The sequence below is a fragment of the Amphiprion ocellaris genome, chromosome 19 (assembly GCF_022539595.1).
Source record: "Amphiprion ocellaris isolate individual 3 ecotype Okinawa chromosome 19, ASM2253959v1, whole genome shotgun sequence".
NCBI classification, from domain to species: Eukaryota; Metazoa; Chordata; class Actinopteri; family Pomacentridae; genus Amphiprion; species Amphiprion ocellaris.
Genome location: NC_072784.1, coordinates 14,457,418 through 14,471,960, shown reverse-complemented (window position 1 = coordinate 14,471,960; position 14,543 = coordinate 14,457,418). Strand labels below are relative to the sequence as shown.

The 14,543-nt window shown below is 39.0% G+C and overlaps 1 protein-coding gene across 3 annotated transcripts in view; it reads left to right on the top strand.

The window, feature by feature from the left end:
- spop (speckle type BTB/POZ protein) overlaps positions 1–14,543 on the top strand; it is a 130,453-nt gene that overhangs the window by 94,563 nt on the left and 21,347 nt on the right. For all 3 annotated transcript variants that reach the window (XM_023299497.3, XM_035943483.2, XM_023299498.3), the window contains one exon: positions 13,351–13,528. In XM_023299497.3, coding sequence (XP_023155265.1) covers positions 13,351–13,528 — 178 coding nt within the window. The remainder of the gene's footprint in view (positions 1–13,350; positions 13,529–14,543) is intronic.

The window sequence follows — 14,543 nt, the reverse complement described above, 5'->3', positions numbered from 1 at the left end:
TTTTCCACAAACGAACCAGAAATATAAAACTCATCTTGTGCACCAACCCACCAAATACAAGGCTGGCAGTAAATGTAAGAGCTTCTATTACCTCCTTTTGGGTTGAATCAGGAGTCTGAAAACCAATAATCATCAGCTTGGATGAAGTGAATAGCTTCTAATTAAGGAAGATTTTCGCTGTTGCCTTCCTCTGAATGAAGTGTTTATTTTTGACTTTTGTTTAATAGCTCCGGGATTTGGGGCTACGTTTGTTTAATGGTGTCACGGCTGCATCAGATTTTGCTCTTACTCTGGGTTTTAATCAGTTCAGTTACCTGCTGAAGCTGCCAGAGGGCTGCTAACTCCGACTCCTGTATCAGGCTGTATCCAATATGTTGTCAGTGCTCTGAGTGTTTTTGATTTTTGTGAGCAATAAGATCTAAAAGTGGACACAGGGAATGAATAAGAAAAGGAGAGGGAGTAGGAGAGCTGCTCACTGGCTCTGTGACATCAAGCCTGTTTACTCTGGCTGGCTGGAGAGCGGAGGGCGAGTCATGCATTATAAAAAGCTGGTGATGAGTTTTGTGCTCGGGGGTTCAAACGACAAGTTTAAAGATGACAGATCTATTAGGCTGTTGCAGATGAAATGTGCCTGTGTGTGTATTTGTGTGGTTTTTAATGAAAATACTGCAGTTACTGGTCACTTCATTATTTGACTCATCTCTCAGACAACACAGTTCCACCTTGCTGTGCCTTTGAAGTTCAGCAAATAATGTGCAGTATTTGCCTTTGACATTTGATTCAGGTTAAATTGCAATCAAATTTCTATTAAATATGCAAATAACAGATAATGAAGTCCACAATGAAGCCATAATGCAGTTCTGCACAGTCTGTGCCGTTCCCTTTAATGAAGTTGTAATAAATTTCTAATGTTTTTTAAAACACTTTTATTTTATTCCATCCAAGCAGCAACAACACAAGTAGCAGTGAATCCGCAGATTAATATGGCATTTGATTACGAACAGAATACAGTTAATTTTGTAAATGATGGAAGGCATTTGTCATATTTTCTACTTTGCTAGAAATTATGTGTTAATTGGTTAATGTTTCAGTAGTTATGTTTCGGTCGCTGTCTACGTAGAGCTCAACAGTATGTTTTGCAATTGCCCCAGGCAGCCAGATTTGGATCATTGTCAGCCCTGAAGTAATGTTAGGAAACACTTTTCATTTCCAGCAATGCTTTCACTGTAGAGTAAGAGTGCTGCTGTTGCACAGATTTACACAGCCAGATGTTAGAACAGGCAATAGGGCTGCACCCTGCTGGAGAATGCTGACATTACAATATTTCATTTTTGAGTAACTCTAGTTGAAAAGAAATGATCTGAATCTGAAATCAATGGGGTAACTTTGTAGGGAAGAGCATCTTCCAAAAATTATGCATGAGGATTTTTTTACTATGACAAGTGCAAACCATTTGGGAGCTTTCTCATATGATGTAACACTGGCAAAAGCATCTGCTTTGGAGCTTTCTGGCAGTCATATTGCCTCTTGTGATGTGCAACAGGTGCAAGAAACTTAAGTATCTGGTCAACGTCGTCCTTTCTGTAGCTGAAATTTTCATGCAAATGACTTAGCTGCACAGTTATGGCCAAAAATATTGTTCTGACTCTTGTCATTAACTGAGAAATGTTAGTGTCCAATTGGTGGTCTTTCTGGGTTATTGCACATTCAAGCAAAGATGTATTTAACTTGTTTGAAGACACTGTGAGCTTCAATGTGGTGTTTTTTGGCCTTTATTTTAAGTTTAGAAACCATGCTAACTATGCTAAGGCTAACCGTGAGGCTAACTGCTAGCATGTCGCTAGTTAAGCTGCCAAGGCTAATTTAATTTCTTGTGGAGCCTCATTTATGATGTTTATATAAATACACATCTCTATTGCTGTGTTTATGCTATGTCTACCTTGGTGTGAGTGCATTTTCCTGTGAAAATGGTGTGTGTTTGTTTGGTTGACACTGTAAAGTTAACAATTACCTGATGTAAAACCTGTAAAAGATGAGTGCTTACATATTTTATTTATTTGTAACATATTGCACTTTTAATTTGTGTTGCAGTTTTACAATAATATAAAAAGCTAAGGAGATTCAGTAAACACAACTCAACCTCAGCCTGCTGGGTCTCTCTTTTTTGTTCACTATCTGTGTGGAAATACAGGTGGTATTCTGTCAGGACAGAATAAATATCATCATGATTATTTTCGTGAATGCTGAGATCACAACAAACCTATTTAGTGTGAATATTTATACCACAATATTCCTTTCACTTTGACATTTAAATAAACAGAGGCTGCTTTCATGTCCATGTTGTGCTACAGCCCTGCTAATGTACAAAACTGCATGAAAATCAGACTAAAAGCTTTCTTCATCTGACTTCAGAGTGTCTCAGAGAGGCAAAATATGAATAAAATTTTAGCCAAAACACTTCACAGACAAAACAGCTATTTATTGATAGACGCTACAATTTACTAATGTTCCCCAAACGCCTCACATGCAGGCTACGATTGATGCTAGATGGGTGGCTGTGTACAGGGAAGCTTCTAGCCTCTGCTCAGTTTCTCACCAAAAATCACTTTCAAAAGACTGAAATAAGGTGCTCTTATATCAGATTTACAGAGTAATCAAATAAATTTATCTGCACGCGCTGTTGTCTATTTGTGGACAATTTGAAGCATCAATAGGGCTGTTGATTGAGACGCTAAAGTTGTGACTGTGATTAATATTCCATTAATAGAGTAACTTATGCTCTATTAGACAGACTTCTCTTGTAGATTAGACATGGAAAATGGAAACTATGCGAGTTCTCTTTTTGCACGAAGCAGAAAAAATGTTGTAGTGTGGATGCTGAAACTATATAATATTGTGCGGCTCTGCTAGAGAGGAAAGTTTGGGGTTAAATAATCCAGTCAAAACCTGTCAAAAACAGAATGTAACCCACACGACAGTAGACGTGTTACTGAAAGACAAATAATAATTTCATCAAATCAATGGGAGCAACAGAGATCTAGTGAACAGAAGTAGAGGGTGGATTTATTAAAAAACATTGAATAAAATCAGAATAGTGAAAGTGGGCTGCAGCAGATGCAGAATCTGAATACACTAACTCAGGTTGTGTTTTTAATGAAATTTAATGCATCTCTTCAAATGAGGAACTGTTGTCAGCCTTTCCTGAGTTGCTGCAAAAGACTTGACCTTGCAAATACAGAATTAGAAATGCATTCAGCAAACACTAGTCCCTCTGTGTTGTTTTTGTTTGACTAATAAAGCTGAGTCACAATGGCAGGTATTTTTGCCTTTGTGTTTGTGAGACACAGAAGATTAAAAATGAAGTCTTTGTTGTGTAAAATGTGTTCAACCGATGTCTGTATCAGTTTTTCTTCTTGAATTATAATTACACTGGGCAGTATCGCTCCAATTATAAACAATGCAAATAGAGCTACTATTCTGGCAACCGCTCTTTGCCAACCTGGCAACCGTTTCTGAAACTTAATGTCAGACTCTGCCTACAGAGTTGGAGCATTTATTCTGTCAGTTTGTTTATTCCTCAGAAGACTGGCAGAAAGTTAATAAAATCGGGCAAAGTTCTGTGGAAAAACTGGCCCTCGATTGCAAAAATGCATCTCAATTAAACAGTCGCTTATTGCGATTATATATAATAATATATAAAACAAAGAAAGTGTTTAATGGCAGAACAGCTTCCTTAATGATCCAATATTTAGTCGGAATGCTTAAAAGTTACTCAAATTTCAACACCATGTGTCGGATTTGAAATATAGTTATGAAAATGTGTGGTAAGGGGGTTTGGAAGAAGGTGACAGGTGGGACTGATGTATTTTGACAATTGCATAGCTGCAGTAGAGATTTACACTCACACTGAGTGCCAGTTAGTTAGCCATGAAGTCAGCAGCAGCCACCTCGGATTAGAAGTGAAGCTACCCCAAATCAGGTCAGTAAAACTATGTTATGTTCAAATTCAAACAGTGTTCATGCAAATGATCTGTTGCAAAATTAACAACGTGAAGGAAGAAAGAAGGAAATTAGCCCCAGAAAAGAAAAAGCCCTTTGATTTTCTGCGTGAGCTCGTGCAGCTGCAGCGAACGGTGTCGTGTCGTATGAAAGTGTGTTCACTTTGCTGTGGTGCGTGTTTGAATGCGTCTGTCCGTTCGCCTTATGATCTCTGCTCGTGTTTATGTGTTTCCGAACGCGCAGAGAAAATGAGGCTTGGGAGGTAAAAGAACAAGTGTTCCATAACTTAATGAATTTCATTTGATTTGATTTTTTTTTCTTTTTCAAACTATTTCACGCATGGCAACACACCGTAAATCCATAAACAAACACATAAACAGGCAGAAAAAGATTGATGCATTATGAATAAATCATCTGGGTAACGAAACTCAATATTAACTCTGTGTTGCCTGGAGGGTTTTGAGGCAGCTTACTACAGATCCATCTTGATGTCTGAGGAACTAACTGGAAGGCAAGTGCTTTAGTAAGTACTTATCTTGGGAACTTAATTACCAAAACAAATGATGATTGTGGCGATACAGTGGCAATGATTCTTCATTACTGTTATTCTTTACCTAAGGTTGTATACAGAATGTGTTTCTGCTGTCATCACCGTCATTATCCTCGTTAAAACTCTCGGGTAAGAAATAAAAGCCAGCCAGTCATTCAGCTGGTTGGTTGGTAAATTTAGCACTTTCATATCTTCATCACTGCTGGCTGGACTGACGACAAGTTTGCCATGGATGTTTATTTTTAATGACTTCAGTGACCCTCAAAACTTCATTGTGGCTTCACCATTCACCAACATTTTATACATTATTTTGTTTATTTTTTTCTATATTATTGTTTGTATTCAGGCGTTTTTTGGCACTAATTTCAGCCTCCTTTGTCCTCCTGACCTGAAATTCAATCTTGGTGCAATCATCACAAAGTACATCTCAATCCTAAAATGCATCTTGAGGATCAAGGAGTTTTGCTGGAGGAGTTCTGAGTGAGGATACGCAGATGTATCCTCGATGTATCCATGATGAAGTCTTTTGTCAGGAGCAAGACTGACAAATGTCTATATTATACGGATCATTCAATAATATTCTATGCCACTTTTATTTGTGTAGTACTCATTTGTGACCCACAACTAGGGATCAGCCGATTTTCAGCTTGGCTGACTATAGGGGCTGATATTCTCCATTTTTCCAATTATTGATATCGTTATTGTCATTTGGTGATACCGATAAAATACATTAAAAGCACTACTTTGGCTCTCTCTCTTTGTAGTGACTTTGTTGTCAATGTCCCGCCCACAGCACCGTCTGATTGGTTACATTTCTCAGGTAACAGTCAGTCAACACTGAAAGCTACTGTTTACAGGTGGGGAAAGATGAGTGCATTTGCAGAACAAAGAAGCTCCGGTGAATTAGTGCAACTGTTAGTGGACACAGTTGAAGTTGTATTAAACATTGCAATTTTCCACAAACATGCCCAGTTTGCCAGTTGCATTGAAAATTCCTGAATAATGTACTTGTTGGTGTCAGCGTAACCGGGACTTTACTGACGGCGATAGACGATCACTAAGGGGTTTGTTGTGCCTCTTAGCCAGCAGCTAACGTTATCTGTAGCACCCTAACATCTTTCTAAAGTCAGATTAACTTTAACAATCTGCTGTAACTGACAGACACGTCTGTCTAGCAGAAACATAGTCTGCAAAAACTAAACAAAAAGCACCACAAATTTGGAAATTGGCTTATTTCGCAGGGGAGGAAGCAGCCACAGAAAACAGTTCTTGGAAAACAATAACTAGTAATGGAGTTAGACCTTAGTGTGCTTTAAAGTGGCAGAACAGTCAAAGATTGCAAACACGAAGAACAGCAGACGTAACTGCAGGAGACAAAGTGATAGATCTCAATTAGTCGATCTCACAGTAAATTGGAAGTAAGACAAGAGGAGAGTAATTGAGGATGTACAAACTAGGACATGAGATGCACAGTTTATAGACGGGGACAGTGGAGAGACAAGGGAACTAAGGTGAAGAGAGAGTATACAGTGAAATGGTATCCAAACTGGGGACTCGCTGCTCGAGGCATCAACACTCATGTGGTTTGCGTCGTCGCCGCTCGGCTATCAGGTCACCCCATTACTTGGTATCTGAAAAACAGATCTTAGTGTCTTATAAATATGTCATCTAATTTTGCATCCACAGGACGAATCCTAATATTTCTGATGATCCTTTTTATATTTTCTCTTGTGCTGCTGTAAAACAAACCCTCTCGGATTGGTGTGGAAAAACTGCTTTGTCTCTTGTGACCTCAAAAAATGAAGCACACCCTGTGCTGAGTCATTGGTAAAGTTTAATCTGTTGCAGTACGGCAAGAAAGGCAGAATTAGTCCAAGTGACAGCTTATATATAGCATGACAGTGAACATGAAACTCTTTATCTGCAGCTATTGACCACATCAGAAAGTCAAAGTCTGGTGGAACCCCATTTCCCATGAGTGCCTTGGGTCTCTTTTTTGACTCTATTTATGTACCACACTTGTGCTATGATGTGATTAGAGATCAACTGTAACCCAGAAAGTTATTGATTGTCGAAAGATGTTTAACATAAATAGATGGTAGCCAAAGAGGCTATCACTAAATTTTGTTTTCACAGTGTGAAAAAATCACCCACATTTATTGTGTACACACACTACTAAAACAGTCATGTACAAATAGTGAAAATTTACAAAAAAAATACATTTAAAAAAATAGTGGAATAATATAGCATGCTAAAATGGGGATAATACCGGCAAATACTTGTAAAATAATTCATTTAAATGCAGTACAACAGTGTAATTTTATGGTCACACATCATAAAAAAGGTAATTTTTATTATCATTTTCAAATTGAAATCGCATTAAAAACGATACAATTAGCAAATTACAAAGGCTTCAGTCTCAGATACACATCACAGGGTGCGTCTGACCCAAGATGTAAACCTTCTTCTGTGTGATGGTCACACTTTTAATTTCATTTGATAATTCTGAGACTTGAGTTTCTTTTGCTTTATACATAAAAACAGCAGTAAAGTCCACATCCGGGATGGAATTAACCAGTTTCCCCCTGGAGACTGGGGTTCAAACAACATGCACAGCCCTTCTGTGGTGTGTTCAGACTCTGTTTTGTCTTGTTTTTCCTTCCGTTTGCTTCAGTTGATGTTACAAAACTACTTTGCTAAGTGTAGGCAGCAAAGGTTTAGGAAAAGATCAGGGTTTAGTACTCTGCGTTTTTGTAAAAAGCAACTGGACTTATTCTTAGAAGACATGAAACAGTCATTGTAGTTTTGGGTTAAAATATAGCCATGCAACCCCTAAACACAAAGCTATGGTGTTTTTTTTTTTTTTGTTTACCTGGTTTGGATGGCTAAATCTGACAAAATGTAAGCATCTAACAATTTATTGCCTCTTTTGTGTGGAAATAGCGTGTTTTGTGCCATTGATCAAAATAGCTATTGTGATCTTCTCTGATCTAAGGCCACTATCTACAAGTTGACATCGTTTTCTGAAATGGTTTCAAATGACAACTGAAAGAACAAGTCAGTTTCTTAAATTGGAAATGCTAAAGATGAGGATTTACAGTTTCATTTTGGTGCTCTTGACGGATCAGAGCCACAATTTCCACAGCTGCTTTCTAATAATTACTAGAGGGCTTTGTTAGTGGAATGCAATTACTGAAATGATTATTGCTGCTGTTTTCCTGGAAGGACAGTATTTTACCTTCTTGTTATGAAGTGATAAACCAGGTGAATGAACCTCTGATGGTCGCATCACAAAGCCGCCTGCCAACTGCAATGAAATACTGGAGACAAACCTGTATAAAAATCAGTCGTTTTAATGTAAACCGTTCAGTTGACTGCATGCCATAAACTGACATCAAGTGTCCCAGTATGAGAAGGAAAGTTTTGGAGGAGAAGATGCGAGGAGGACGAGGTTGACAATGACTGGAGATGACAGCTAATGGCGTGAAGACTGTCAGGGCAGCCAGTGTGTCTAAATAACCAGGTGCTGCGATTTAGTTTCTGCCTGGTTAAACAGTGGAATAATTGGTCAAGTTAGCCAGTAATTAGACCGGCTCTGCCACGCTGCGTCTGAGAGCCCAGCGACGGCTCCGCCATACTAATTGGGCTATTTATACCGAAATACATTGACCGGGCTCGCTGGCTTCCCTTCCAATTCGCTTTTCAGCTCTTGTTTATTTTTTCAGTGGGTACTCAGGACACAGCTCTGAACTCTCCCTTCTCTCCTCCTCCCCCTCCTCCTCCTCCTCTCCTAAAGCCATTTTTCATTCCAACTTCAGCTCACTGAACTTCTGTCCTCTGCCCTCTGTCTTTGTCCGTCCGTCTGTCTCCCTCCTCTGCTGTTTTCTCTTCCCTCATAAACAGCGGCTCCCGTTTCTCCCAAGCTTTTCTGTGTTGCTAATCAGTGTTTTTATGAATGCTGCTGCCTGTCTGTTCGTCCTGCGAATGCGGGCGTATTTGCGAGCAGGAAATGGATGCATGTCAGTCAGTCGGACCTGCATCTCCCTGGGGTGTGATTAATAGAGCCAGCTGTGGAAACCAGACTGTCTCGCACACACAGGGATACTCTCAACGCGCCTTTCTTTGCAAAACTCACATTTTCGTCTCACTGTCCCTGTCATTTCTGTGCCAGAAATGAACTGCTACTATGAGAGGCCATCTCCAGCTGTACATCCCAATAGCCCGCTCACACTCCCACCCTATCCTATGTGATGGCTTCTCTCTATTCTCTGTCCGTCTGTCGCTTGGTATCTCTGCATCTGTATTCTCCCAGCCTTTTATTATCCCTATATCTTCCCCCTTTTCTTACTCTTCTCTTTTATTATCTTTCCCTCTGTCTCTCTGTCTTTCTGTCCCCTTCAGGCTAACCCTCAAACCTCCATCAGGAGCAAACAAGGCTCCTTGACATTCAATTTCCTGCTTGCCACGCACTTCTCTATTGTATGTGCTTCTCCTCCTTTTCCAGGAGTCTTTTTGTGCGAGTTGAATAGGTGGATGGATGTGGCATCGGACGAATAGGCGGGCAGGTGGTTGAATGGGGATGGATGGATGAGGAGGGAACCTGGCTATTTTTTTTTTTTTTTTGTGTATTTTTGGGTGTCAGCCTCTCTTGCTGAGGCTTTAACAGCAAGGTCACTTTGCAGGGATGTTCTGGGGATTTTTGGCCTTTTTCTTGACAACAAGCAATTTAAAAGGTGTCAGCAAAGAAAACAGAGGAACTGAGATTATCCTTTTATTTAGCTGCTGGCAGCTGTCTCTTTACTGGATGTAATTATGCACAGTGCAGGTAAACAGTTTGATAGTGTAATGAAATCTGCTCTAATGATGTGATCTATAAGAAAAGAACATCTTTAAATTTTATTTTTCTACTTTTACAACCCACTGTATCACATTTATCATACTTGAAATGGTGTGTAAATAGTAGGTTAAGTCTGAAGTACAGAATAAAAGTTACCTTTGTAGAGTACAACATTTATATGCACAGTTTTACAAACAGAGTTATACATACATATTATAGTTATATATTGTTATTGCCAAATGTGTATTCAACTGCCATTAAAAACATACAGAATGAAACTGGGATGTACCAATCAAGTTTTTGTTTTGTTTTTCTCCAATCCAAGTCATTTCATATTTAGTATCTTCTCGCAACGCAGTACTCATTTCCTAGATAATACAAACTTCAAGTATTGCAGATTAGTCAAAACATCCTGTTGCACCACCAGGTGGAGTCTCTACTGTTTAATGCTGAAATGACCAGAGGAAGCTAGGATTTTCAGGAGCTTACCTAGTAACGGGGCACCATGACAAAGCCTAATGCCCAGTGGCAGATAAAACAGCCATTTTTGTGGCTTCTTTTACATACTTGTGAGACAACTGTGTAAAAAAGAATCAGGCTTTGCTCTCTGCAAATACCTATCAATCATAAATTGCTGTGGTTGGGCTTTGGAGATTCCTAGAATCAAAAGAACATGGTAATATTCATATTTAGCTGTAGGATTTGTTACTCCTTGGCTACAGCAATGTAGTGACCCTATGGCTGCCAAAACGTAGAACAGAGAAAATGTGATTACAACACATACTCAATAGCCTTAGCAGGCAATGCTACTATGAAGACAACACCATTTACCAGTGTTACACTATAATATTCGAAATACTAAACAGGATTATTTTTATCACTACTGAGATTGTGTTTATTTATAGCAGTTATTCATTGATTTTTAGTATTGCAATTTCACATGTAAATAAATGGTCCTGCAGTAACTTTTCTACACTCCTGCTAATGTACAGTTGTTTACATCAAAGTTAGACCTACGGTATTCTTTATCTTAATTCAATGCATCTCCCCAAGGCAAAATATAAATGAACTTGTAACCAAGATGCCTCACTTGCTGAACATCTGCTTACAATAGACACTACAATTTACCAATGTTCCTTAAATGCATCACACACAAGCTACCGTAGAAGCTCGCTGGGCGGCTGGGCACAGAGAAGCCTCTAGTCTCCACAAAGTTACCACAGTGCGCACAGTTTAGACAGCTGTGTCACCAAAAATTAGATTGAGTGAAATAAGGTGTTGTAATGTCAGATATACCCAAGTTGAAACCAAGAGATTTCCTCGACATGAACATAGCTTTTTCAGTGCCAATATCACAGTCAGTTATGTTCATTTAATAGACTGAAGCCAAAATGGTGATAATGTGCCATCTGCAAACCTGAACATCTCATCAATCATTCCTTGTTTAAGCAACTTCAAAGTTTGAAGTAGACAGCACTTAAGATATTATGTTGAGCCAGCAACTGTTCAATTGTATTGTCCAAAGTTGTTGCACATTATTTCCAGTCATTTTTCATTTGTGAAGCATGAGCACATTTGACTCCCACATGCACCACATCCATATGCAAATACAGATCAGTATATCAAGCTTTGAAATGCGCTACTGAAGTGCGGCGAGTGGTTGAAGTAGATCTTCAGCGTGGTTTGCTTTATTTTAATGTTACTCAGAAAGAAGACCATTTGTCACAGAAGCCTAACAGATTCAGTGAAACTGTACTCCAGGTAATTAAAAGGAGGCTGCCTGGAGAATTTAAAGTCATGTACAAAGCATTCATACTAATAACCTTGATTTGAGAAGTTCAGTGGGTCATCAGCTGGATGCTTTTGAACTCATGCATTGTGCAAGTTCTGAAATCCTTACACAACTAAAGACAACAAATGAACACAACCTTCTCGCTTTGTAATCCTGCACAATTTATCATCGTAAGTTGCCAGGACACAGTCAAGACACCAGCTTAGCTTTTTGCCACAACTAAAATGATTTTTTTTTTAAAGTGTCTCTCTAATACAAATCAACCTTTGTCTATCTGGTTTATATGCCCCTTTGTCAATTTTTATGTCACAAGACACAAAATGAATGAAATGTTTAGCATTTTCACGTTGAAATTGCCATGTACCTATAGGGTGAACCTTACACTCTCGCTTTCTATTGCACATCAGTGGAAAAATTCTAAATATTAGTATGCCTGTGTGGCTAATGTGGCTAATATTACCGTTAGCTCTGACAATTTGATTTGATTTGATAACTTTGGGATGTTCAGAGATAGTGGAAACTTTTTGAGCAATTTGAAACCAGTAAACAAGGACTGAATATGTTACTTAAACACGACTATTAGCCTTTTTCATTGGTTTGCTTCTCTCCTGCTCCCTGTGCTCACACATACTGCATTCTAATATAGTCAAATTCCCAACGAAGGTGTTTTCATTTACATATTTTGCTGTTTCTGTTGTCAGACAACGGAACTAGTATAAAATAGTAACTGAAACACAGCCTATTAAAGCGTCATGTTAACTTGCAACCACTTCAGTCATTTCCAATCTGCAGCTCTGCACCACTAAACTCGTGATTTCAGAACTGCAACACCATCTGAAAAATTCCCCAAACACGAGTTAGAAACAGCGACTGTGCTGTGACTTCAGCTTTATTTCTATGTAAAATTATCTTCACAAAGAACATCACAAGTAATAGAAAGTTCTGTTTTGACATTTTATGTCTCAGGCAGCTGCCATGTGGTCAGCTGTTTTGCCAATCCCAGACACAGAGAGAGTTTTCTTCCTGAAAGGGATGTCATCGGCTGTATTTAAAGCTGCACACAGTGAATCAGCCCATTTAGAGCAGAACGAAACCAGAAGGTACATAGTCATGGTTACATTTACTGTCTTTGCAGTATTTTATGCTGACAAATTCAAAGACACATTCTGGGTACAAGTGAAACTTTAATTAATTTGCTGAAAGCGAGCCAAGTATGGGACCTTTAAGCTTGATGAGTGGATGTTTCTCAATGCAATGCTCCTCTTGTACTTATGAATCACCTGGGAGAATTTCATGTTAATCCAAGAAGAACAGGCCGTCGTATAACATTGTTAATGGCTAAATTAATTGGACCTTTACTGCAGGGGCCTTGATCACTCAGTAGAACCCTTCACACTTGAACACTCTATTGATTCTAGCCATCAAGGACCACTCTAGATTATTTTTTCCCCACTCGAATTGGCGTTACACTTCTCTTCATGAGACAGTTTTATCGTATAATTGTGAACCAGCTAACTCATTAACCAGTCAGAGTATGCTCTCAACCAGGCTATAGCCAACCAGCTGTTACTGTTTGATTAGATGGTGCAGCATGCAGGTGAAAAACTGCAAGTCAGTCAATCCAGTCTGTCGGAAATTACTTAGTAATTAGTGTATGTGTGTGTGAATATGTGGTTGTGTGTTTGTGCTCACGAGCCTGCTTGTGTGTGTTTGCACTGAGTCCTGTTGAGAGATAAATGAGTCTGGTTGACATTGTCTGGAACAGGTGGTGGAGTCAGCAGGGAAGACATACAGACAACCCGCATGCACACACACATACACTGGCACTCCCAATCTGACTTGAGTGCTGATATTCTGCCTGGTTGAGAGTGTAGCCGGTCTGATTGGATGAAGAAGGAACAATAGGTTGTCTTTAAATTGCCCACATATTGAGTGGCTGATGTATTGATTACGGAGGCTGAGAACCCACATTAATCATTCACAGCACGTTTGATTGACTGATTTATTATCTTTTTATGAACATCACATGCTATTTATTTGCCTCTGTTGTGTGTTAAAGGAACGATTCACCCTAAAATGCCTCTTTCTATGCAGGATGTCACTTGCACATAAAGAGAACAGTAACACTTGAGCGTGCAGCTGATTTGTATGTATATGTGTGTGTGTTTTCAGGTGAGTGTAGTGCAGGACTCTGTGAACATCTCAGGTCAGAACACGATGAACATGGTGAAGGTTCCTGACTGCAGGTTGGCTGAGGAACTTGGAGATCTGTGGGAAAGCTCCAGATTCACCGACTGCTCCCTTTGTGTCGCCGGCCAAAAATTCCAGGCACACAAAGCCATACTAGCAGGTGAGGATATCTTTTGTCACATCTGGAAAAGGTGATGGATATGATCTTACATTTAGCATTTGGGTGCTTTTAAACGCTCGAAAAGGCCTGTTATGTTTAAATAAAATGCAAAAATTACTCAGAGCTAGAACTGTTAAAACAGAAAGCATCCACCCATTTCAACGGTGCTTGAACTTGTGATCTGTGACATGCTGTTCCATCGAGACATGTAAACAAATCTAAGCTTAAAATCATGATATCACATCCAGATCTAGCATTAGTGACTCAGCTATGGCCAACAGTCTCGTGAAGCCTTGTCAGCTGATCTGCAGGCTGTCTTTACATGTATGGAAACAAATTTAAAATGTAAGTAGTAAATTGTCTGCAGTATGTAAAGCCATTATATTTCCTTAGTATTGGTCTAATGGAAAAATGTTGCACATGTTTATTCAAGGTTTTTAAAGGTTTATTCAATGAAATGCAGCTTTTCTTTTATGATTTAGGATATTATAATGGTTACACACTGCACAAAATATTTCTGAGTTCTCTCATCTTCCAGGAATGGCTGTGCTATTACCAGAGAGGTGCTATGGAGTTTATATTGCAGTGAACAGTTTGCCCACAGTAACTAAATATGTAACTGCTTGGAGTTCAGAGGGGTTAGGAATGTTCCTTACTCAAATCGTTTTTTGATCACTATTGAGAGGGCTACATACTGTACATTTTCATGTATATAAATTCTGTCTGTTAAGTGTGTAAAAATCATGGTTCAGGACCAATTAGCAGACATGAGAAACTTCTGTTGTCATGTCAGCTCAAAGGAATTCAAACATGTGATCACCAAGATTTTGCTTACAGCTGTCATGTTAAATAACATGGTATTTAACGTGTAAGAAACCCTTCAGTGATATTGGTAACATGTCCATATGGTGTTTTTTTATATGTTAGAAAACACATAATGAGTGAATAAGTGCTGCTTTTGCATGGACAAAGCCCTGTAATCAGAGTATGCCTAATGTCAGAAACACCTAAAGTC